Below are 26,016 nucleotides of genomic sequence, written 5' to 3' on the forward strand. Positions count from 1 at the left end.
ATCACTAATAGCTTATTTCACTGCTGTTTTGTCATTTTTATTGTGAAGGGCTAAAATAACCATAACTCATGGATGAATTAAAATATATTCACCAAACTTGTTACTCATATGCAAGAGGTCAATCTAAGGTCATAGCATTTGTAGACATTGGCCTCATGGTGGCCCTATACATTGTAAAATCCTTTTATCTGAGTAACCATTTATCTGATAAAAATTTGACATGCAGTTTGTTTGTCTAAGGTGCCATGACTTGATCTACTCATTTTGTCATAGGGCTGCTTATATTGAATACTTTGACATAAAAAATGTCACTCAAAATGTTCATTAAAAATGTCAGTATGTAAAAAACTGAAGTTGCTTTTTTGGAGTGTGTAATCAAACATTTGTTAGCTCACTCTATAAACTCTAATACTCTAATAATTTATTTTATTGTCGAGTAAACTACTCACAGACTAATTGCTAAAATACCTTATGCTGCTAAAATGCTTGAACCCCGTTAATTTTTGCTTGCAGCTATTATAATAATAATAATTATTATTATTATTATTATTATTTTCTTACCTATTTATTTATTCATTTATTTATTTTATTTAACAGGGACAATGCTTGTTAATCAACAGTAAAACGGTTAATAAGCCAGAGTTAGCCACAAGGGCTAATTTAATTGTTAATTGAGAATCTAAAATTAGACCTAAATATTTAAAATCAGAGACAACCCTGAGCTTTTCTCCTTTAACAAATACATCAGGATGATGGGTAACTGTCAAATATTGAAAAACATACAAACCGTTTTACTTGTATTTAATTTAAGATGTGATTCACACAACCAATCAGATACATGAACTAATGCCTCGGTTAAATAATTTGCTGCCAGTTGTTTGTTTTTCGCGTGCACATATAGAAATGTGTCATCAGCATACATCTCAATATTAATATTAGGACAGACTTGTGGGAGATCATTTATATACAGACTAATCAGGATAGGGCCCAAGATGGATCCTTGAGGAACTCCACAATTACTGATTCTGTATACTGATTGACTATTACCAAGGCGCACACATTGTTTCCTATTTGTTAGATATGAAGTTATCCACATAATCGCCTCTGATAAAAGTAAAAAGAGTGAGCTTTGAAAGGAGTACCTCATGATTTACTGTGTCAAATGCCCTTTTTAAATCTAAAAAAAAAAACTGCTCTTATTACTCCACCTCTGTCAAGTTTGGATTTCATATTCTCTAAAAGAAAACAATTAGCAGATTCGGTTTAATGATTATTTCTAAATCCAAACTGCCAAACTGCATTGGATGTAAAGGGGTATGTCCGGCATTCAAGTAAGCAATTATTTGCTGTGTGGCTTTAAAAATCGGTGTCACTATGGCTATAATTTCCAAGGATCTGGGTATACCTTGTGTAATTGAAAGATTTAAAAGATGAGTGATAGGGCCAGCTAGTATATCCTTGTATGTTTTTAAAACACAGAATCTAATCCATAAGTGTCTTTTGCTTTTGAAGTTCTCATTGAGTCTATAATGTTTAAAACCTCAGAATCAGATATATCATCTATTTTAAATATTGGTTTATTATGATTTATTGGACTACGTGTCGTACATTTAAATGAAAAGTTTTTAGCTATAGTTCCTCAACAGAATTAATAAAATAATCATTAAAAATATTTGCAAGTCTTTCCTGATCATGAATGAGATTTCCATTTATTTTTAGTCATAATTCACTTAGTCTATGGTCAGTTTTTTTTCCAGTCAGTGTATTAATATTTTTCCAAATCATTTTTCCATTACCTCTAGCATTATCTATTATTCTAATAAAAAACTCCGCCCTAGCCTTCCTCATATTTTTTACCACTTTATTTCTTAGAGATGTAAAAATGTGCCTATCATTGCAAAGTCCTGAATTAAGTGCCGTTTTCAATGCAAGGTCACGCTCTTTCATTTGTTGCCACAGGGCTTGATTAAGCCAGGGTAGTGTCATTTTTTTTGTCTAGTTTTACTTTTACCTTTTCTATTAAAAGAAGATATTATTTTATAAATAATTTTAAGAAACATATCACTGCTGTTAATATCTTGACTACTCAGTAGATTTGACCAATCAATCTGCTGTAGAGGGTTTTCAAAGTTTTTCATTTCATTTTTTGGATAGCTCTCATGAATAATTTTTTTGCTGTGCTCTACTATCAAAGCGTTTTTTTTTTTTTTGTAGTTTTCGTAATATTAATGTAATATTATGATCTGATATACCCGTCAAAAGATTATATGTTTTTGTTATTCTTTCTGGTTTATTTGTAAACACCAAATCTATTTGCATCTGTGAGGAACTAGTTACTCTTGTTGGGCCTTATTGGGACTAATTGGATATAATTAAACATACAATTTCTTTGAGCTTTTTCCTATCTGTTTTATTCTCCCAGTTTATATTAAAATCCCCCATGATTAGCATTTCTTTTGTCTGATCACATTCCTTTAACATTTTGTTAAATTTTTCATAAAAACTAATATCAGCAGATGGTGGCCTGGCCTATACAAACAAATTACATTAAACGACATTTCTAGAGATGCATTCCAGGTCATTCCAGGTCTGTTTCATTTGACAACATTTAGGCTAAGTGACTCTTTAACATAGACCAACACACCTCCCCCTGCCTATATTTCTATCCCTTCTAAACAGATTATATCCAGAAATACTTAAAGCAGCGGTTGGGGAGGATTTAGTTAGCCATGTTTCCTACCAAGGAAGTCCAAATTTGAAGCAGACAATAAATGTTCCAGTTGATTACTTTTCGAAACTATACGGATATTTAAATGTCCACCCAATATTCCCGTTGGTTTAGAACAAGGTCCCATATAATTTTTGCATAATTTACAGTTTAAAAAAATCCCCTGGCATATGTTTATACTTTGTATAACTGAGATATTTCTCTCATCTTATTTTATTATTATTTTGTTCATAATTGTTGTGAGAAGTATTCTCTTGTACTATATTGGTAAATATTTAAAAAAAAAAAAAAATACTGGAGCTGCGCGTGTGCAGAAACGCGCACATACGGGAACTCTTGTCCTCCTCGCTGGCGCAGTTCACGTGCGCGAGTCCTTTCTCGCTAGCGCAGCGGTAAGTCACAGCGCGGATGGACAGGCAGAGTCAATAAAACAGCCTCGACTACCTAAAAACTGCCTGCTAGCGAGCCACAACCATGCCAGCCTATTTCCAGCGACCGGAGAACGCTCTCAAACGAGCGAACGGTGAGTGAATATTGTTCCCGGTGGTCTGTAGACTGCAGTCGTGCATTTAGCCGTTAGCTCGATATGGCGCGTGCTAGAGAAGCCATATTTCCATCGGGCTCGTGCAGGCCGGATGTCACAGTTAAGTTACTGGGCCTGTGTGTCATGTATGAAGAAGAGCGTTAAATGTAATGTGTTACCGTGTCTCCTCTACTTTTTCATAATGAACTTAAAGAGAAGATATAGATTAGAAATATAGGCATATTGGCTAAAAAGTAAACAAGAAACCGTTTTTGTTGTTGGCGTGCGTGTTAGCAAGCTATTCCAACGTTAGCTTAGCGGTGACAACTAAGTTAACGTTTGTAGTTTATGTAACTTGGGTTGAGGATTTGCTGACGATATGCGACGAAAATGAAAAGACTCGTCTGCTAATTTATAAATGATAAGAAAATTCGCTGTTAAATGAACAAAAATGTGAGCGGAGTGGCACCATTGTGCACCTGCGATTAGGTTTAACAACGTTTGACCTTATTCCTTTTTTATTCATGCCTAATAATATGCATAGTTTTAAAACCATAGTAACAGGGTTAACAAAAGACGTACAAAAACCAAACTAATCAGGAGCCAGATGATAAGAGTAATGTATACAAAGAATGATGAAGGATTGATTATTAAAGTAATTTTATTCATATTTTTGTTTTTTCTTACTCATAAGTTTGCACTTGTACGTGAAGAAATTGCCAAGTATTAAAAACATACTGAATATGAAAACTTTTGTTGTAAATTATACTGAAAGTGCTTACATTTGTACTACTGACACACATAATGTTTTCAGAGAGACATCTATAATTCAAAGTGCATTCACAATAAATACTGTGCTCAGCATAATTGAGTACACCACATTTTGAAAATGAATATTTTTATCCAATTGTCAGTGAATATAGACAATTTATTTTGGTGCATTTAAACAAAACAGATTTATTAAACATATATTTACTAAAATAATATTTTAGTCACCAAACATATTTCAAAATTAAAAGATAATACAATTAAATTCAAGCTAAATATTGCAAAATAAAAAAATTACAACCTACAAAATTTCAACTAACATTTTCATTTTTTTTTTTGCTTCTCTTTATCCTTCCTCTTTTTAAAATTTGTATTTAACATTTTTCAATAACTTATAAATTTGGATGTACTATTGTTTGGACTGTTATCATGAGTGTTTTTGTTAGATAAGCTCCAGATTTGGCTTTAGTATTGACTAACCTAATGTATGTATGCACAAATATAATATTGCATAGCTTCCTTTTAAAAATATGAACTTAAAAGATAGATTTGTGAGGGAAGTACTTGTATATGCTGAGCACTGTATGCACAATTGTCTCTTTAAAAAAAACAAATAAATCTAGTGCCATCTTTTAAAATAGAATTTCAGGATTTTCATCTTCAAACAAATAATAGAATTGCTCTAAATAAAGCAAAGGTTAGGTGAAAGTATGTTTTTAACAAGTAACCACATTTTCATTGTTCATGTCAAAAGTGAGCAAATTTCTTCAGGTTGTGACCATCTTTTTGTTTCTCTTTCTCAGAGTTTCTCGAAGTTGGTAAAAAGCAGCCAGCTTTAGATGTGCTCTACGATGTCATCAAGAGCAAAAAGCATCGAACATGGCAAAAGATCCACGAGCCCATCATGCTCAAGTACCTGGAGCTCTGTGTGGATCTCCGCAAGAGTCACTTGGCAAAGGAGGGACTGTATCAGTACAAAAACATCTGTCAGCAGGTTTGTACCCCTTTTTTATATTTACAGTTGAGTTCATTTGTCATGTGAACAAACAGAAAAACCAGTCATATTACATCTGCTTGTCATAGATAGTGATAATAGCCTTATGAACTGACAGTGATATCTATGGATTTTAATAGCATTCAGCTAACGTCTTCACTTCATATTATTGTAGATAAAAAAAGTCTTTAATGACTTTAGTAGCTTTTAACATGTACAACATAAATCAAAACCAAACATACATAATAATAATAAATAGTAAAAAAAAAAAAAAAAAAAATATATATATATATATATATATATATATATATATATATATATATATATATATATAGACACACACACACACACACACACACACACACACACACACATACTTATACATAAGTAAATGCATGTACTTACACATACAATATTAAGGTACATCATAAAATAACAACCACGTTTTATCAATAGCGGATGATACAAGTTATACAGAGAAAAGATTTTTTTATCAGCTTTTTCAGGAATCCTACAACAGGATTCCAGATTTTGAAAAAATTTTAAGTTTTTTTCTTGATTTGTTCTTAAGCCAAATAATAAGACAATCCCAGCAACCATTGTCCAAAATGCGGGCTTTCTGTATTTTTCCGAAAGCTAGCTATTATAAGTTTTGCATGTAATAAACAAAGTTAACAGTTTGATTATTTGAACAGTAAAAGTGTGTGTGATAGAATTTTTTCTAAGTTTCGGACATTTGGTTATATTCTGTTTCAATACTTTCTATTATTGCCGAATTATTTGATTTTAACATGCACAAGTAAAGGACAAAGATTCAGAAGCCTTTGAATGAGCTACTAAGCAGTTTTACAGAATACAGAACTTTGCTGTTCATAACTAGAATTTAAAATTTCAGAAGGAAGTTAGACGCTTTAAAGTCAGCTTGATGTGAACGTATAAGGATGGATGATTTTATTAGGACTACACAATGTTGTAAAATCGGACATTGCAGTATTTTTTATTTTATTATTATAATTTTTTTGATTCAACGATTATATATTGCAATATTATTACAATTCCACCAGATGAGTTGAATAACTATTTGGGAAGAATTTATAAATAAACAATCCACAAGATACAAATTAAATAAACAGCATTGAATTGATTTCCAAGGAGTATTCAGGTATACAGTAATTGAATAATGTAATGTATAGTAATACTACATAGTCTACGTTTTTTTAAATAATTCAGTAAGATTCCTTTTCAACGGTAAAAAAGTTACAAATGGTTCAATTTGTTATGCCTAAGGCTGGGCGACTTTTCAGATTTTTTTCGATTAATTTAAATGTATGTTTTAAGACTATTAAATTTTGAATCAAATCAAGAAATCGCGATTTTTAAAAATATATGTATATTTAATACATTATAATGGCACCAATGCGCTTTGGTTCACTCTATGAAGCAGGAAGCACACCAGAAGCGCTTTTTAGCGACGCGACGCGCAGCACCGCAGCGCCATGGATTTTAGAATTCTAAACAGGTTTCTATACACACACCAGCGCCGCCCAGCCACGATTCACGAAGCAGTTCATATTTCAGCCGCGCCACAGAGTGCCATCTGATTAGTTTCATGTTAAATATCATGCGAATATGCACATTTGGTGTGTGATAGTTTAAACTGTCATGTGCACGCCGTGTTGCGGCGCTTCTGGTGTGCGACCTGCTTGACTGCCTGTTAAAGCGTGAAGTCATGTAGGATTTTACTTGTTGCATTAGTCTGAGTCACGTCTGTGTGGATTGTCAAGACATTCCCTTATCAAGTCGATAAACTCGATCTCAACATGTATGAAGGACGTAAAAGCCTGCCATGTGAAAAACCGCGCCGATCTTTTGGTTTGAACACGAGCAGAGGTGAGGGTCAGTAGCAGTGAAAATGAAAGTACCCGCCCCAAGACGTCATTTAGCGGACCTAGTTGAAAACCAGACAGATCAGGCAGCATAATGCAGAGAGTGGTGCAAAGCGCATCAAATGATCGGTATTTAAAAGGGGGGAAAAGAAAAATAGATTAAATATATAAGTTTATATTAGACACACATCTGGTGCTTGTATTTGCTCCTGCTATACGTTCACAACTTAACACATTGGGTTAAATTAGGCTTTACAGTTTCCATGTTCAGTCCTTTTCTTCCACTGTATCTTTTTAAGGAAAAGGCAGCAGCTTTACAACCTGTCATTCAATCAGAAGAAGACAAAGTCAAAGCCGAGCTGACAGCCAATCTTTCCTAGGCTCAGCAAAACTTGCAAAAAATACCTCTGTATTCGTGCAAGTGCAATATTTACACAAATATTTCTTATTCAAATCTTCAGCAACGCTAATTAACTCGTGAATTTGTTTTATATTTATTTACACCGTGACCAATTTTTGTATGACATGGCCATTAAAAATACAATGTTCCTTAACCAGATGGTTTTTCAAGTTACTTTTAAAGAGAATGTTACTTCAGTCATGTTGTTGTAATGTTTTGAGAAGACTAGTAACACAATAAAAAAAAAAGATAAGAAATCTAAATCGTGAATCGGTCAAACTTTATAAAAAACCTTTTTTTTTTTTTTGCCAAATCGCCCAGCCCTAGTTATGCCTGAACTGTTTTAAACCCCACACACAGTCACATGCCTAAAAAAAAAAAAAAAAAGATAAATTATAATCCAGACCCAACATTCCGTGTACTCACGATGTGACCATTGCGAATGATGCTGAAACGATATATTGTGCAGCATTAGTGTACCAGATCAAAGCAAAAAGTTTTGATTAATGGAAGTTGACATTTTGTTGCATGAACATAAAGGCCTTCCACTATTTTTTTACAGTTTTTTACAGTTTCATCTTTGGGTAGAGAAAATAACACTAACTTACCCTTACTTTCAATAATATCCAGCTGAGCACAGAGTGACTTCATTCAACCGGCGTCTGCTACAGTGTGTGTCTAGTAGGGCTGTGTAATTAATCGAAAATCCAGTTTTGATTTCGATTTTGGCTTCCAACGAATATGAAAAAACATTAAAGCCCTATTCTGAATAAAATAAATATAAACAGGGTTCAACGCTAAGGATTTTTTCTACTGGCCCGATCGGGCCAGTGGTTCTGATTTTTTACTTGCCCTGCCCAAATCTTCACTGGCCCCACCAAAAAAAAAAAGAAGTTAATTGCTATTTGAATGTGTGTGTGTGTGTGTGTGTGTGTGTGTGTATATATACACACACACACACACACACACACACACACACACACACAGTTGATTTCAGAGTTATTAGTCCCCCTAAATTATTAGCACCCCTGTTTATTTTTTTCCCCAATTTCTATTTAACAGAGAACAGATTTTCTCAGCACATTTCTAAACATAATAGTTTTAATAACTCATCTCTAATAACTGATTTATTTTATCTTTGTCATGATGACTGTAAATAATATTTTACTAGATATTCTTCAATACACTTCTATACAGCTTAAAGTGACATTTAAAGGCTTAACTAGGGTAATTAGGTTAACTAGGCAGGTTAGGGTAGTTAGGCAAGTTATTGTATAATGATGGTTTGTTCTGTAGACAGTCTGAAAAACAATTAGCTTAAGAGGCTAATAAATTTTACCTTAAAATGGTTAAAAACTGCTTTTATTCTAGCCAAAATAAAACAAATAAGATTTTGTTCAGAGGAAAAAATATTATCAGACAAACTATCAACATTTCTTTGCTCTGTTAAACATCATTTAGGAAATATTTTAAAAACAAAAAACAAAAGGGGGCTAATAAATCTGTATATATATTTACGGTAATTTTTAAAATGTTTTTTAAGGAAAATTATTCAGTTCATCAAGGCTGTATTTATAAATGTAAAAAAAGGTTTACTTGTTAAATATTTATCAACATTTTAAATAACTGCTTTGTTATTGTATGTAGTTTCAAATAAAATCATTACTCCAGACATTATTGATTTTATAACTATTACCACTAATAAATATAATAATAATTAATATTAGTGATTTCTGAAGGATCATGTGACTGGAGTAATGAAGCTGAAATTTCTTCTTTAAAATCACTGGAATAAATGAATAAATTATATGATAAACTACTTTTGAACAGTTATTTTATAGTGCAACATTTCACAATTTGTATTTATGATAAAATAATTGCAGCCTTGGTGAGCAGAAGAAGCTTGTTTTAACATATTTAATCACACTGACCCCAAACTTTTGACCAGTTGTGTATAGAATATTTTATAAGTGAAAATGTGCACTAAAATTTTAACAACCCACAGACATCGTCACCGAATACAAATCGAGGTCAGACTTTCTCATATATACAGAGCCTCATTTCAATTGTCAGGTTTTGTAGAAATAGATCTATTGAATTAATCAATCTATTAAAGAAACGTTGACTATAATTCTGTATTTTAGGCTTAAATTATAGAGAGACATAGCAGATGAACCGAGACTGCATCAGATCAATGTAAATCTTTCTTTCGAGCTGTCAAAACAGCTGTCTTTCTTTCGAGCTGTCATGAACAAAACAACAGGCCTAATACAACATATTATACGATTAAAATATTGAAAAATTAACAGATAGTAATTTCGGTCAATTTTCCTGACGGATAAACCGAGATCAGGCTGGATAAACAGCTCTCGGTATTATTTCAGCATGCTTTCACTTTCGCATTTACCGGTAAGAATGACATCTCGCCCAGCTCATCATTCTCTCTTCATATAGCCGTATATATGGCTAATACACAATCATAATACACTGTGATATAGCCTGGGTCGTTAGTTCGTTGCATTGTTTTGTTTTCTCGCTACAATCAATCAGCTCAATAGGACAGAGACCGCGTCTCATTCAGGCGATCTTGGACTGATTGATTTGGCGCGGAAGCGAGCGCAACTGCTGGATATATGCCAAAAAAAACGCGCTAAGGGGTGAAACGAGACCGATTCCGAAACAAACATCTATGTGTGAAAGCACCGTAAGATTGTATTTGCACACAATTGACAGACAGTCGCAGCACGCAGCTCTGGCTCGATCTGGCTGGCAAAAAGGCAGCACTGGCCCGATCGGGCCAGTAACATTCTGTACACTGGCCCGAGTGTCTCGCACTCTGGCCCCGGGCCATCGGGCAGTCCTTATTGTCGAGCCCTGATAAAGATGACATTCACCTCTTACCTGATGTCTTTAACAATACATTTTCTACGTGTTTGCAAAATGGAAGTCAGACTTCAGTGACTAATGCTAAGACTGCAGTGAATAATGCTAAGCTGGCTCTCTGCTTTTTCACTGATCTACTGCCATGTCCCGCTCTACACCCGCAACTGACCTGCAATTAGCTAGTTATAATGTATTTTTTTTATTACCCGACCCGCGGTTTATCCGCAGCGCCCGCAGATAAAACTGTCATTTACGCATCCCTAACAGGAGGCAAAAATACAACCTTTACGGCTCCCCACATGTTTTTGTTGTGATGCGCGATTTGTAAAATAAGAGTCTGCATAGGCCTATTTGTGCTAGTCTGTCAGACAAATTTTGTTAAAACATCCGCGGATATAACTGCACACACTTGATTATGTAATGCGTGGACGTGTCTCACAGCGCAAAGCATAACTAAACCTTTACATGTCCATGTTTAATCAGTCTCATCGATAAGATCTATCGATTAAAGTGTTATTGACAATCAATAGAACATCAAGTAATCGTTAGCATCCCTAAATAAAATATATTAAAGTATATTTCACCCTAATTCATCCAAAACTGAAAATTCTGTGACCATTAACTCACCTTTACTTGTTCCAAACTGGGTTTATTATTTTTAGTTTGGAAAAAGTCAGGAAAGTGAGTGTGTCTAGCTCTGTTTATGGGGGAGTGTTGGAGCAGGGAAAGAGGGATCGTGCATAAACATTTGCATGAAAATGGGAGTTTTGATTTAGGCACATGCTGATTTTCACAGAGCCAAAACAAACACAGACGCAGGGGAGAAAGACAGTGACTGTTTACATGGACATCAGTAATCGAATTATGTTCCAAATTATTAAATGGTGGACTTTAACAGCAGTTTGGCACTTTCATTCAGGAACATTACATACATGCTACTCGTGACAAATGAGAAATTTGATTCGAGGAACTGCAGGAAGTGTGTATTTTAAATGGAATGTTTGATATGGAATCAGTTTAGTCTCAAAAGAAATTCATGCAAAAGACACGATGTACACATGCGTAGCCAAATTCACGTGCATAAAATCAAATTCACGTGCGTAAAATATTTATTTATATTCACAAAAATTTTCACGTGCTCAAAATAAAAATACATTTTCATAAAATGTTTCACAAATGCATAACACCATTTGCAAATGTATAAGAGTGTACAAAAAGTTTTGAATGTTTAAAACTTGCGAGTTTATCCTGAATGAGAATGTGCAAATCCTCTTTCACGTACGACTCCACCTGGATACGTGTGTGAGTATTTTTGAGACTTTCCTGCCAGAGGCAGGGTAACTCGTACCTTTCAGCCAATCAGATGAGAGCTGTAGTCAATGACACCAACTCTGCACTTCATTTGCGCAGACTGTTTCTCTCCAGCATGGCGAACGGAGAAAGCAGCAGTCGCACTTTTTTTCATTTATTTAATTATTTGACCATAGCCTCACACTTTTTATCCATTATTTTGCAGCAGCTCCGCTCTTTTTTTGTGAATATAAATAAATATTTTACCCACGTGAATTTGATTTTATGCACGTGAATTTGGCTACGCATGTGTACATCGTGTCTTTTGCATGAATTTCTTTTGAGACTAAACTGATTCCATATGTTTAATACTGCACGACGAATGGGGGAAAAATCCCTTTGCATTTCTCTGCAACTTAAATGCACTCAGTAGGTTGCGTCAGAAAGCAGTGTGTGTTGTTCCTGTGTCAAAATGTGGCAAATCCTCGACGGAAAGTTTAATTGCAGTGTTTACATGTTTACACTCTGAGAGCTGCATTTATAGCAGATCTTTCGGTCTATAATATTGAAGCGATATTAACGTACTATAAACTTAGTAACTTAGAAATCATTTTGACTAAGTTATGTCTTTATACACTGAAAGAGTACTGCTGACGATACAAACTAACTTTGCCATCTGAATAAACAAACAAAGACCACTAATCGATCGCTTACCAATCCAACCATCTGTAGAGACAGGACAATCAACACCAACTGAAGCCGTGTCATTTTTCAAAGAAGACGAGCAGCAAATCCCGATTTCACCATTTCCAGATGAGAAAAGCTCTCGGATACAAAATGTTAGACGTGGACAAAATGGACACGTGAGTCCAGCTGTACTCTTATAGCGGGAAAATGAAAACAAAACATTCATTGCAGCAAATTATAAAGGCAACACTGATGACCCGTATCTCCAAACAATTCTTTTACCACTTGTTTTGGCAACACAACATGGCGTCTCTGCCATCTGAACACTGTACAGGTAAAAACTGTCTTCAAAGCTATCATGCATATTAACCACTTAAACTCTGTGACGTCATCGACTTTCGGTTTAAGATTTAAAGGGCTAGCATTGCACTAGACCCCCGTAAGTGGTTTCGTTTGAAAGTGTAGAACCTATATTTTATGCACATATGCACATCACTTTGGTTTTTATTCTACTGTACAAAAGTTATTTACACTTTAATACACACTATTTTGGATACCCGAGCTAGGTATATTACATTGGTTCATTTTCATATTTTTCTCTTTTTACTCTTTTAAGAACATTTTTAACCAAGTTGAACCAGAAAAGATTTTAGAATTTTTATCATGTATTTACACAAAAAAAAATCTTATTTAATTGTTTTATTTTGTTTGTTGATTTTTAAATTGTATATTTATTGTTGAAAGATTCCTGCCATGAAAATAGCCTTGGTTGCTGACATGGCATTAAATAAAAAAATACATACATCATATTTTTCATATGACACATGTACAAGTTATAGCTCAAATGAAAGCTCTTGCTGGTGCTCATACGGTTCTAGCATACTTTTTACTGAATTATATTCACATATCAAACAGTTGCCAAATGAATTGCAGTGTTTCCATGGTGCAGAAATGAAAACAATACATTTATGATCACTAAGCAACCCCAGATAGCTTAGACAGCTGTCATCTCTTACCTTATGCTGTGCACTTCAGGGCCATTCTCCTCTGTTTTTGAGGTGATGTGCATAAGTAATCCTCTTATATGTCTGACGTGGTTCAAACTGAGTGAATCATGTTTGATCAAACAAAAGAATAGTGAAATATAAATACAATGATCGGTCCCTGTGGCTTGTATAGCACCTCTCATCAGTTGGAATGCAATAACTTTTGCATAGATTATGGTAGACACATTTTTCTTTTTTCTTATGATTACAGGCATGTGCAGGAACCACCAAAATTAATTACATCTCCGCTAGACCACACAGAACCTAAAAAGAACACTTTCAAATTTGAGTTCATAAAAAAAAAATACAAAAAGCGCCTCTTTTTTTCTTTTAGGTGTTTATTATAACACAGACAACATATACAGATATTTTAAACACTTTCAATAGTGTTTTATGAAAATTTAAAGGGTTTTCTTTAAAATGATCCAGGCAGAAATCCCAAAATAGCAGCAGAGTTTAACTGGTTAATGAAGTTGCACCGCATACACAATAGAGCGCTGATTGGTTAAAACCAAGCCTTTCTCATGAATGAATGCAGCACGCTCGGAGACGTCACAATGTACTCCCAGATACAGACAGCCAGTCTACATTCTGGAATACACGCAAGGATCTAATCGCCATGACGCAGCTTCTAAAATAAGTTTTAAACCGCAAGAACGAATTTGCTCGAAATAATGCAAAAACAACAGATTTTCACTTTTTAGTGCAATATATGTGGCCTAATAGTGTGTTTAGCAGCGTGGGACACATATGACTGTCAACAGCTCAAAAAATGTATTTTTGTGTTTCGTGACCCTTTAGTCATAATAAACGATTATTGCATCATATACCGCCTCCTTTCTAGTTGTACACATTTGTTGCTCTGCAAAGCTCAGTTCCATGTGAAAATGATTAAAAGCATGTAACTTCTGCAGCATGGGGTGTGCATCATTTATCGATGTACATTTTAAATCATTTATGTTTTTAAATGCGCAAAACAGCGCATGCTGTTGTGTGTGCGCACGCTTAGCCTTGGAGACGAGCAGAGCACACACATCTAACGCCATCTTACTGAGAGCACTTTAATGGTCAAATACATGCACTTTTGTGTCAGAGTGCAGTGTTTAGTGATTATTCATATTAACCCTCATTTGTGTAATAAATGGTTAAAATTTTCCTGGGTTTGTGCGCACACCAACTGGTAGGGCTTAAGTTTTGTATCCACGTCACATTGAAACGCCTAAAGACTCTTTATCAAGACGATTAATTTGAAGCACTATGAGTCGACTCTAATAGATGAATCAGTAGTTTAAACACTGTCCACTTTCAGATTTAAGCCTTAGCTGGATATTTCACTTCACTTAGAGCTGTGTTAAACACTCCATAAAAAGGTCATTCTCAAAAACCCATAATAGGGGCTCTTTTATGGGTATAAAAATTCATTTTCCATTTTAACAAAAGTTTTTTAAATATATATTTTTTATTTATGTTTGTGTTTTAATTATAATTCACAATAAAATAAGACACAAATTGACATTCTAGTGTTTAAGAGTCATACAAACTTTAAACCATTTTATTTTATTAGGAAGACAACCTCTCTCTCTGGTTATTTGTGCAGTTTTTGCTTGTAAAAGAACCGACAAGTCAATTGTCCGTTATCTTTTTCACTGAATTGCTGACTTTTTTGTGGTTTAGGTGAATATCAAATCATTAGAGGATGTCGTCCGTGCTTACCTCAAACTTGCGGAAGAGAAGACCGAGACCGCTAAAGAGGAGTCTCAGCAGATGGTTCTGGACATTGAGGATTTGGACAACATTCAGACCCCAGAAAGGTACGGGAATCTGAAAGTTCAAACCATTTCTTCAAACCTATTGGTTGTCAGTGATTTAATCAAGCATTTCAGAATTTATCAGTAATTAGAAGTGACGTCTATGATCAATTTCTGTAAAGTATACACTATTGATTTAAAAACAACCAAAATGATGAAAGTATTAGTTCCAGCTTTAAAGGAATTTTAAGTTTTAATTTTTAAGTTATTTTATTCACCTTCTTGATGTTTCAGAACTGTTTCAGCTTCATTTTGCTGCTCGACATAAAGGACAAAAAAAACAAACTATGCAGTAGTTGGTAACTACTAATTTAAGAAGAATAAACGATGACTGTTCATTTTGAGCTACACTTTGGCTAAAATGGGACCTTTTCTCCTTCTAGATAATTTTTTTCTGTGTAATAAATGACTGTTTGAAGCTCTAAATTTCTAAAATGTTTTTTTTCAGTGTTCTGTTGAGTGCCGTCAGTGGTGAAGACACTCAGGACCGTACTGACAGACTTCTGCTGACACCCTGGGTCAAGTTCCTGTGGGAGTCTTACCGTCAGTGCCTGGACCTGTTAAGGAATAACTCCAAAGTGGAGCGTCTTTACCATGACATTGCTCAGCAAGGTCAGTGAGGACAAAACCACCTGCTTATTGGAGTTTAAGCAAATGGTACAGATAATGTTTATTTCTGTGTAATGTAGTTTGTTCCTGTTGATGTAGTTCAGTGTTCTGTGGAGTGATATATAAACTATAAATATATATATAAATCTATATTTATATTAAAGTTTTGATTAAACTATAGCATCTCTAATGCTCAGGAATACTGCATTCAGTACATTATAAATAGTCAATTGGTAATATTGTGAAATACTGATAACATCAGATCATCAGTGTTGAAAACCATTTTAACTGTTTAATGAAAATGTGGGATTCTTTGTTGAATTCAAAGACCATAATTTGTTTTTATTTAAGGTATTCAAACTTAAACTGTTAATACTTTATTTTTTTTGTACAGCATTTAAGTTTTGCCTGCAGTACACTCGTAAAGCAGAGTTCCGTAAGCTGTGTGACAACCTGCGAATGCACTTGGGGCAAATCCAGAGGCATCACAACCAGAGCACTGCCATCAACCTCAACAACCCTGAGAGCCAGTCCATGCATCTGGAGACTCGTCTTGTCCAGCTGGACAGTGCTATCAGCATGGAACTGTGGCAGGTATGTCATGCTTGATGCATTATACCCTGATTGGAATGTGTTGCATACAAATACATTAAATAAAAATTTTCTTTTGTACTTTAGCTTTAAAATTTGTGTCAGTAAACAAGAAGGTGTTTAGCATAAAAAAAACTACATTTTATTGATTACAGAAAAGGACAGTGAGACTGTTAGGGGGGTGGGGGGATTATTTATTTGCACTTCGAGATTTGTGCTTGCTACATGTTGCACAAGCTTTGACTTGGTAACTACATTTGCTTGTATGATTTGCAACCCATGCAGGAAGCATTCAAAGCAGTTGAAGACATCCATGGATTGTTTGCCCTCTCAAAAAAGCCCCCTAAACCCCAGCTTATGGCCAACTACTACAATAAAGTCTCAACAGTTTTCTGGAAGTCTGGCAATGCCCTGTTCCACTCCTGTACTCTACACCGACTCTATCACCTCTCCAGGGAAATGCGCAAGAACCTCACGCAAGAAGAGATGCAGAGGCAAGTGTTTAAATATGAGCAATTTGGAAATAAATGCTTTGTGGAATCATTTCACTTGTGTTACGGTTTGTGCAGGAACTCTTAAGGATTTAAAAACAAATGTCAGGGAGGGGTCTATATATAGTTTATACATTTTGTAAATGTTTAGTCCCCTGATGTAGAAGTCTGCAGCAGTGGGTCTGCCCCAGACTGTAGAACAAACAGTTAATTTTTTTTAATGTTGGGAGAATATCTTCTGTTCATGTATTCATTCATTTTCTTTTTCAGTTTAGTCCCTTTTTTTAATCAGGGGTCGCTATAGCGAAATAAACTGGCAGCTTATCCAGTATATGCTAGTATGCAGCGGATGCCCTTCCAGCTGCAACCCATCACTGGGAAACATCCACACACTCACATTCACACACATACACTACGGCCAATTTAGCTTACTCAATTCACATATAGCGCAAGTCTTTTGACGTGTGAGAGAAACCAGAGCACCCAGAGGAAACACTGAGGGAGAACATGGCAATTCCACACAGAAATCCCAACTGACCCAGCCGAGGCTCGAATCAGTGACCTTCTTGCTGTTAGGCGACATCGCTACCCGCTGCGCCACCTTGCTGCCCAATAATCTCTGTTCTTTATGGCAAAATCAATTTTCATCCATCAAGAATATTTATCAGATTTTGTTTTACTCTGTGATTAGGCACAAACAAATAGACTTACTTAAAAGTTTAAAACCCTGTTGTTGTACTTTCCCTCAGAATGTCTACTCGAGTGCTTTTGGCCACTCTGTCTATTCCCATCACGCCTGAGCGTACTGATATTGCTCGGCTGTTGGACATGGATGGCATCATTGTGGAGAAACATCGCAGACTGGCTACTCTACTTGGCCTCCAGTCTCCACCTACCCGCCAGAGTCTCATCAATGACATGGTTAGGATAGCCCATCTCTTGTCTTACTGATCTAATTATTGGTCATTTTGTTTCTAATCCTCATGTTGTTAAAAATCCTATGACTTCAAGAAATTTTCAAGAACAAGTGAATATGTTATTGTAACCTAAGAGTTTTTTGATCTTTTACATAAAGTTGTAAGTTGTTGTTGTTGAATGTCAGTTTAACCAAAGCTTTTAAGTAAATGGTGATGTGAAATTTTTTAATTGCAACATTATGATTTTTTTGAAAAAAAAAAAAAAATTATAAATAACACATTTTGGGGGTTTTCTTTACCATAGGTGAGGTTTAACCTGCTTCAGTATGTTGTCCCTGAAGTCAAAGAACTCTACAACTGGTTGGAGGTGGACTTTCACCCTCTTAAACTGTGTGGAAGAGTGACTAAGGTGAGTGGAACATTATAATGTTATTTTGTTAAAACTGTTACCAGACTAATTTCTATTAACTGAATTATTATACAGAGGAAGTGTATAGGTCCTAAAATATTGAAATTGAATTCCTAGGTTTTATGGATGAGAATAAGTTTGAAATACTTTCCACTTGTACTGTATACTGTTAGCAAACATCGTAAGAGACCGATCACACCTAACACACTTTTACGTTTCAAAAACATGAGGCACACCACACTGCCTTTTTTGTTGACAAGGAAAACAGTTTTGTGGTGTTTTTTATATCACTACACCACAACTGAATCAGCTGCATATTGTGTGTATGTGTGTGTTGCTGTTGATATTGTTATAATTGTAATATTTAATAGTATTGTGATATTCAAGATCTCTTAAGGCATACAGAATACATACTGGACAACAAAAAACAGCAACTACTAGTTTCTCCTCCATCTTTAAAAGTCACTGTAGTCATCTTGACAACACAAACACTGCTGTCACCGCAATGAAAACCCCGGCTCTGCTTTCATTTGATTAGGAAATGAAAACGCAGTGTGCAACAGCAAAAATGCAAGGTGCAGCAATTCATTAAAATGCGAGGGGCACAGGGAGCATAAGTGGTGCTCAAAACACTTGTTAGACCTTCCGGTGGCGCAATAGAGATGGCGCATGCTTAAAAGTTAAGCTCCATCTTATTTTTTTAATAAATCCTGATTCAGGTAACTAGTTCTAATATAAGAAGAGTTTTCAGAATGAGTATGTCGACGAGATATAAGAGTACATAAAAAAATTTAAATACGGAGAAAGAGACGACAAAATCACCTAGCCCTGCTGGACAAGCTAAAGCTAATGTTAGCCCGCGGGTGCCCGAGCTTTCTGAAGGGATGGACAAACTGAAATCGTTTGAAACGAAGAGAAAATCAAGACAGGCATAAACAAACGAAAACATCACTGACAAAATTGGAGACTTCAGTTGAGGACCCGAAATGCAAAATAAACGGTTTGGAAAAAAGAATTAGAGGCCGAGGAACGTATCAGAGTTGTTGAGGAGACCGGGATGCGGCATGAAAGGGCACATCGATATCCGCTGGAATGTGAGGCGGATCGCACAGAAAGATGCGAAGACTTACAAAATAGACTTCGCCGAAATAATTTGAGAATATGCCAAGTACCCGAGGGCTGTGAAGGTTCTACAACTGCCTCAGGAATTGTACATAAAGATTGAAAGAGCACATAGATCCCTCTGCACCCCCTAGATCAATAATAGTGAGATTCTTGGAGTTTGCTGTTAAAGATGCAATCCTACGACACGCCTGGTCACAGAACGAGGTAATGTACAATGTGAAACGGTTCTACTTTGACAATTACTACTCACCAGAGTTACAGAAGAAAAGAGCACAGGTGCAAGACGACATGAAACAGCTCAGGACGAAGAATGTGCGGGTGCAGTGTGTCTATCCAGCACAGATAAGGATCTATCTTGAGACGGGAGTAAAGACATTCTCTACACTGGTGGATGCTGCTCTGCAACTACGTGAGCTGGGAATTAATGTCCGAGTGAATGAATGAGACAGACAAGTGAAAGAAATACTGAAAACTGTAAAAAAAAACTCTGGACACAGAGGTTGAAATATATATATATATATATATATTGAGAAAATGACTGCAGATTTGCTGCTGAAATCAGACTTTTTTCAACAGCCGTGGGCATTAATCGAAATGTACATAGTTGATTTTTGAAAGGCTGTCAGGGGATTTGTCTTTGTCATAGTTATTGCCTTTATATTGGAGTGTATTTATTTGTTCATCCCACCCCTCCTTTTTATTTTTATTAAAATTATTATTTTTTTTATTTATATATTTTTTTTCTTTAAGCTGTCACTATTATTTATCTATTATAATAATTTATATCTATTATTATTTTCTTTCTAATTGTTTCCTTTTTTTTTGTGATTGTAAACATTTTAAGTAAATGTTATTTGTATACTATGTTTATAAAAACTTAAATAAAAACAGTTCCAAAAAAAAAAAAAAAAAACACTTGTTAGAAAACAGAAGATGCTCCTCAACACAGAAATATGTGTTTGGTGTGATTGGCCCTTAAAGCCTGGTTTATACTTGTGTCAAGTGATCGGTGTGACCCACGGCGCATGCAACACGCATAGCTGTGTATTTATACATGCAATGTGTAGTTACATTTTTTGAGAGGTGCGCATCGGCGAGGCCTATGCGTCCACGCGAAGGCTGCGCCGTAGCATGCGTGTGCGCTTGATGCAGTAGTATAAATCAACCTTAAGATGTCATTACTTAGCTTGTTATTTAGACTAAGCTTAGTCACAATATTCTTTCTTTTTAGTCTTAAGTCAGTTACAAAAATGTTGACCGCTCTACTTTAAATATAAAAAGCAAGACCGCTTACCCCTTGGCTGCAAGTGTCCAACCCTTTTTATATATATTTTGAGTTTCCAAAAGAAAATATTACTTGCATAATTTCTCATGCAAAAAGAGACTTACAGATCTTGCATATGCTTTGTATTTACTTTAACAACAACAACAACTATAAACAGTAAAACATGGGGAGCTGCAAATCCTTTAGAACAGGGGCCACCAATCTTGTTCCTGGAGGTCTGTTGCCCTGCAGGGTTTAGCTCCAACTTGTCTCAAACCACCTGCCTGGGTGTTTCAAGTATTCCTAGAAAGACCTTGTTTAGCTTGTTATATATGTATAATGTATATAATTAATGTATTATGTATATTATTAATGACATTCAGAGCGTCTGGAGCAAGTGTCTGTTCTCCGCGTCTCATGGCTTCAAACGCCCCCACGTGTTCATTGTGTGTCAGCACTGTTTTCTGAGGCACAAGTTCATTTATTAAGTAAAGCAAAGATTGATGCAGCTTCTTTTACCGCAGTAAATTCTGCTTTTAATGTTGATATTTGGCGCTGTTTAATCAGGAAGTGATTTTTTTTTTTTTTGTAATTAACATATTTGGTTGGAAACAGCTATTTTTTGTCTACATTTTAGTCACACAAAGAACAGTCACGTACGAGAACGGCTTGTCCTCTTAATAAACAAATAGCTTAAATTCACTGACCTTCGACAGGGACATGTAATTTTACTAGATTAATGGAAATATTAAAAAAAAAAAACTTGTTTAGTTTTGCTTACATTTTAAATGTCATATCAACCTCTATCACTTGATCAATAAAAAGGCAGACACACAAGTGCACTTTTAAATCTATTAAAACTGATCAACGTGTATAAAAGTGGGGACGTGTAAAATTTAAAAATGTCACACAGAACATTACTTATTTTATAATGTTACACAAATGTTTTAACTTTCATGTAAAATTGCACATTTACTCAAGCTGTTTTCATACGCTAACTGTCTCTGTTTCACTGATGCAGCAGTGTTGCTTTTTAACATATATGCTCATATTTGCTATAACTTTGCTTGAGCACATCAAGTTCAGCTGGAGAAAGAAACAGTGATCTCTTTTTTTTCAGGCGTTGCCATGGTCACTCGTAATATCTGTGCTCCATTGATAATGCCTTTTTATAGTCACGGTGTGCACGCTTAACTCTGAGTTGGTCTACTCAAAGTTGATTGACCCAACTCAGATCTTCTGTTCTGAAACTGAAAACTCCAGAGTTTTTATCCTCTCTGTAAATCAACTCAGATTTCAAGTTTAAACTCTGAGTTGGTTGAATCTTCTTACTAAAACAGGCCACAGGTGTGTTTGATTAAGGTTGAAGCTAAAACCTGCATGACGCTGGCCCTCTAGGAACAAGTTTGTTGACCCCTGCTTAAGAAGATTGCCTTTTAAAGAAAATATAAATATTTATACACATTAAATTTAAAAGTTACAATTCAAGAAAAAATCCAGGCATATTGGTGAAACACCCAATCCATTTATTCCAAGTTAGAAAAAAATACTCAGTCTGTGTTCTTAATTACAAAGATAGTTTTTCCCATTACATGTGTAGTGTGACTATCAATTCATTCTTCAACTGTAGGAGACTCTAATTTTAGCCTTTTTTGTAATTACTTTTTACTAGCTGCCTGAAGATTAAATAACAGTTTTGAGAGTCTTTACATATGTTTATGCAAGTGACCACAGTTATTTTATTGCATTTGAGATTAATTACATGCTCAAGATCATATTTATGTTGACACATAAGTCTTCAATGTCATGATTTTATTGATGACAACACATTTGTGATTCCTGTTGTTTAGGTATTGAACTGGGTGAGAGACCAAGCTGAAAAGGAGTCAGACCTGCAGCAGTATGTTCCTCACCTGCAGAACAACACAATCCTCAGACTGCTGCAACAAGTTGGTTTAATCTACCCCCAGATTACCTGTTTGAAGAATGTGTGCCTGCCCCACTTACTTTGCTAATTTTCATTTCATTTTCCTTTCGGCAATAAATGTAACAGGTGGCTCAGATCTACCAGAGCATTGAGTTCAGCAGGTTGGCATCTCTGGTACCATTTGTTGACGCTTTCCAGCTGGAGCGCTCAATTGTAGATGCAGCACGGCACTGTGATCTGCAGGTACCATAAAAATAATTTTTGTAATTAATCAATTTCTCACCTTCACTTGTCTTAAATTGTTTTTAGCATGCATGTGTGCTGAGTAATTTTTAGTGTTTGGGTATTTGCATGTGTAAGAGAATCACCAAATAATCAAATTTATACACATTTTTTATTAAACCTAAAGGTACGCATTGATCATTCATCCCGTACCCTGAGTTTTGGCTCTGATCTGAACTACTCTACAAAAGAAGATTCCCCAGTAGGTCCATTCCTACAGAACATGCCCTCTGAACAGATACGTAATCAGCTCACTGCTATGTCATCCTCCTTGGCCAAAGCCATCCAAGTCATCAAACCTGCTTCCATCCTGGTAAGAGAGCCACTCCGTTTTATCCGTTATCTCCCTGCTTCCTAGTTTGATTTTTCAGTTAATTGATCCATTCGAACTTTGTCCACAGCAAGACCATGAGGAACAGAGACAACAGGCGATCACAGCCTATTTGAAGAATGCCCGCAAAGAGCACCAGCGCATTCTGGCACGCCGACAGACAATTGAAGAGCGAAAGGAGCGTCTGGAGAGCCTCAACATCCAGAGGGAGAAAGAGGAGCTGGAGCAGCGTGAGGCTGAACTTCAGAAAGTGCGCAAAGCAGAGGAGGAGCGACTCCGACAAGAGGCCAAAGAGCGAGAGAAGGAGCGCATCATGCAGGAACACGAGCAGATCAAGAAGAAGACTGTGCGTGAGCGACTGGAGCAGATTAAGAAGACTGAGCTGGGAGCCAAAGCCTTCAAAGACATTGACATTGAGGTACTGAGTTTGTTAGGGCAGTGGACATTTTAACTTAGAACCTTTTTTTGTTTTTCCCCAAAAATGCTATGGCAGTAACATTTTAAAGTGTTTTGTTAGTTGAAATGGTTTCATTTTGTGTTGTAGGATCTAGAGGAACTGGACCCTGACTTCATCATGGCTAAACAAGTAGAACAACTTGAAAAGGAGAAGAAAGAACTTCAGGAGCGTCTGAAAAACCAGGAGAAGAAGGTACTGCTTTAATGACTTGTTAATGACATGCTAAGCATGCTGGTTAACATGTGTGCATGAATTAGGTTTAATTCTGTGCAGGTGAGTAGACTACAACCAAACCTTACACTAGAGTAATTTTATTATACATATTCCAGATTGACTACTTTGAGAGGGCCAAGCGCCTTGAGGAGATTCCTCTGATCAAAAAAGCCTATGAGGAGCAGCGCATCAAAGACATGGAGTTATGGGAGCTGCAGGAGGAAGAGAGGGTAATAATTGCATATAGCTTTTTGCTCTTGTCTGAATTACATGCCATTTACTTTGCCCTCTGGTCCATGTTTCAATTTTTGGCTAAAAGTAGCCTCAAATCCCCAACATACTTTTTCTCTAACTGTAGCTTGCAATATTTTTTGAGGTCTTGTGTTGTTAATGCCTGGATAATGACATCGCCCAAATGTTGTTTTGGGCAAAAAAGCTAAAATTTGGTGTGTGTGTATATGTTTTCAGATCACTAACATGAAAATGGAGCGTGAGAAAGCACTAGAACACAAACAGAGAATGTCCAGGATGATGGAGGACAAGGAGAACTTCCTTTCCAAAATTAAAGCTGCTCGAAGCTTCATCTATGAGGTAAACAGAACTTTTAACTTCATGGCATTTAATCAGTCATTGATTTGCAGGTTATAATTCTGCTTCCGTTATGGGCAGTATATCATTGTTTAGAATTAGAGGTGTTGTTGCTCTTCACTTGCTTCACGGTTAGGTTAGGATTCAGAAAGTAACGATTTGATGATGTAGTATTTCTTAATGTTCTTAATTTTTTTCTTCATTTAAAATAATACTTATATAGGTAGAAATTCCATGTTTATTAAAGTTGTTATTTTAGGTAGCTAAGCTTTAATTTTCATGTATCCAGGAAAAACTCAAGCAGTTCCAAGAACGCTTGGTTGAGGAGAGGAAAAAGCGCCTTGAGGAGCGGAAGAAGCAGCGTAAAGAGGACAGACGAAAGGCCTTCTATCACCAAAAAGAGGAGGAAGCTCAAAGAATCCGTGAGGAGCAGCTTAAAAAAGGTTGCTCTTTTTTTTAACCCTCCATTGCTTTGATTAAATTAACCGTTAAGTTTCTTTGCAGATTATGAAAAAAAGAAAACATCATAAAATGATAGCTCTCTTTTTTAATCTTGAAGTAATGTGTAATTGCTTTTTCTCAATGATCTAAATTTTTTTTTGAATTGCTTTTTTAAAAAAAAATTTTTTTTTTAAGAACGGGAAGAGCGCGAACGCTTGGAACAGGAGCAAAGAGAGGAGGAAGAGCGTGAATACCAGGAGCGTCTGCGCAAGCTGGAGGAACAGGAAAGAAAGCAGCGTGCCAGACAACAAGAAATTGAGGAGCGCGAGCGGCGTAAGGAGGAGGAGAGGAGGGCACCAGAAGAAAAACCAAACAAGGTATCTCGTATGAAGTTTAAGCTTTGCAAGATTGCACACTGTTGCATCTATTGATCAAGAGTACAGTAGAAACATTAAATAGATGACCTTTTTTCTAGTAAACACAAATGAAGGTGTGCGTGTGTGCGTGCAAGTGTGTGTGTGTGTGAAGCATCCTATAAATATATTATCTTGGAAGAGAGATCTGAGTGGTTTACTAATTTATGCTGAGCACAGTAACTTTTTTCAAATTATTAAAATATTTAACACAGGAATGGGCTGAGCGGGAAGAAAGTGGCTGGAGGAAACGAGGTGAGGGAGAGTCAGAGTGGCGACGTCCTGTTCCTGACCGGTAAGCGCCAGGTAGACGCAGAGGGACAAATACAGTTAAAGACACCAGGTATTGAAATTGAGCATCTGCTTTTATTTCACCCCAGGGACTGGCGTCAGGAAGGACGAGAAGGCCGTGAGGAACCTGATCGGGAAGACCGTGACCTACCCTTCAGAAGAGGTGGAGAAAGTGCTCGTCGTGGTGCTTCAGATGAAAAAGGACTCCGCAGAGGCTGTGATGACGATCGAGGTCCACGTCGAGGAGGTGATGATGAGCGTCCACCCAGACGGGGCTTTGATGATGACCGCGGGACCAGGAGAGGCTTTGATGATGACCGAGGTCAACGGAGAGGCGATGACGACCGTGGGCCAAGGCGTGGGATGGATGATGACCGGGGGCCAAGGCGCCCAATCGACGATGACCGCGGCCCCAGACGAAGCGATGACGACCGTGGCCCGAGAAGAGGATTTGATGATGATCGCGGGCCCCGTAGAGGCATGGATGAACCTAGAGGCCCTCGTCGTGGTGCAGATGATGACTGGGGCCCCAGAAGAGGGGGAGATGATGAGAGGGGGGGCCGCAGGGGTATGGATGACTCCGGCCCGCGTCGTGGAGAAGACTCTAGACCCTGGAAACCTCTTGGAAGACCAGGTGCAGGCATGTTTTTTTCC

General features: G+C 36.3%; 1 protein-coding gene across 3 annotated transcripts in view; it reads left to right on the forward strand.

Moving 5' to 3' along the window:
* The first annotated feature begins 3,078 nt into the window (after positions 1–3,078).
* Positions 3,079–26,016, forward strand: part of eif3a (eukaryotic translation initiation factor 3 subunit A) — a 33,592-nt gene continuing 10,654 nt past the window's right edge. For 2 of the 3 annotated variants that reach the window (XR_015504946.1, XM_087277531.1), the window contains exons 1-19: positions 3,079–3,251; positions 4,823–5,013; positions 14,880–15,016; positions 15,462–15,625; positions 16,017–16,216; positions 16,499–16,707; positions 17,454–17,625; positions 17,926–18,030; positions 22,270–22,368; positions 22,473–22,589; positions 22,756–22,941; positions 23,030–23,377; positions 23,504–23,608; positions 23,746–23,859; positions 24,098–24,220; positions 24,507–24,660; positions 24,854–25,035; positions 25,287–25,366; positions 25,452–25,996. Coding sequence is in view for 2 of the 3 variants with exons in the window: in XM_087277531.1 (XP_087133657.1) it covers positions 3,203–3,251; positions 4,823–5,013; positions 14,880–15,016; positions 15,462–15,625; positions 16,017–16,216; positions 16,499–16,707; positions 17,454–17,625; positions 17,926–18,030; positions 22,270–22,368; positions 22,473–22,589; positions 22,756–22,941; positions 23,030–23,377; positions 23,504–23,608; positions 23,746–23,859; positions 24,098–24,220; positions 24,507–24,660; positions 24,854–25,035; positions 25,287–25,366; positions 25,452–25,996 (3,280 nt within the window). In the remaining variant the exon portion in view is untranslated. 3 annotated transcript variants of the gene reach the window in all.

This window comes from Danio rerio, chromosome 13 (genome assembly GCF_052040795.2).
Source record: "Danio rerio strain M-AB ecotype USA chromosome 13, GRCz13ab, whole genome shotgun sequence".
Taxonomy (NCBI): Eukaryota; Metazoa; Chordata; class Actinopteri; order Cypriniformes; family Danionidae; genus Danio; species Danio rerio.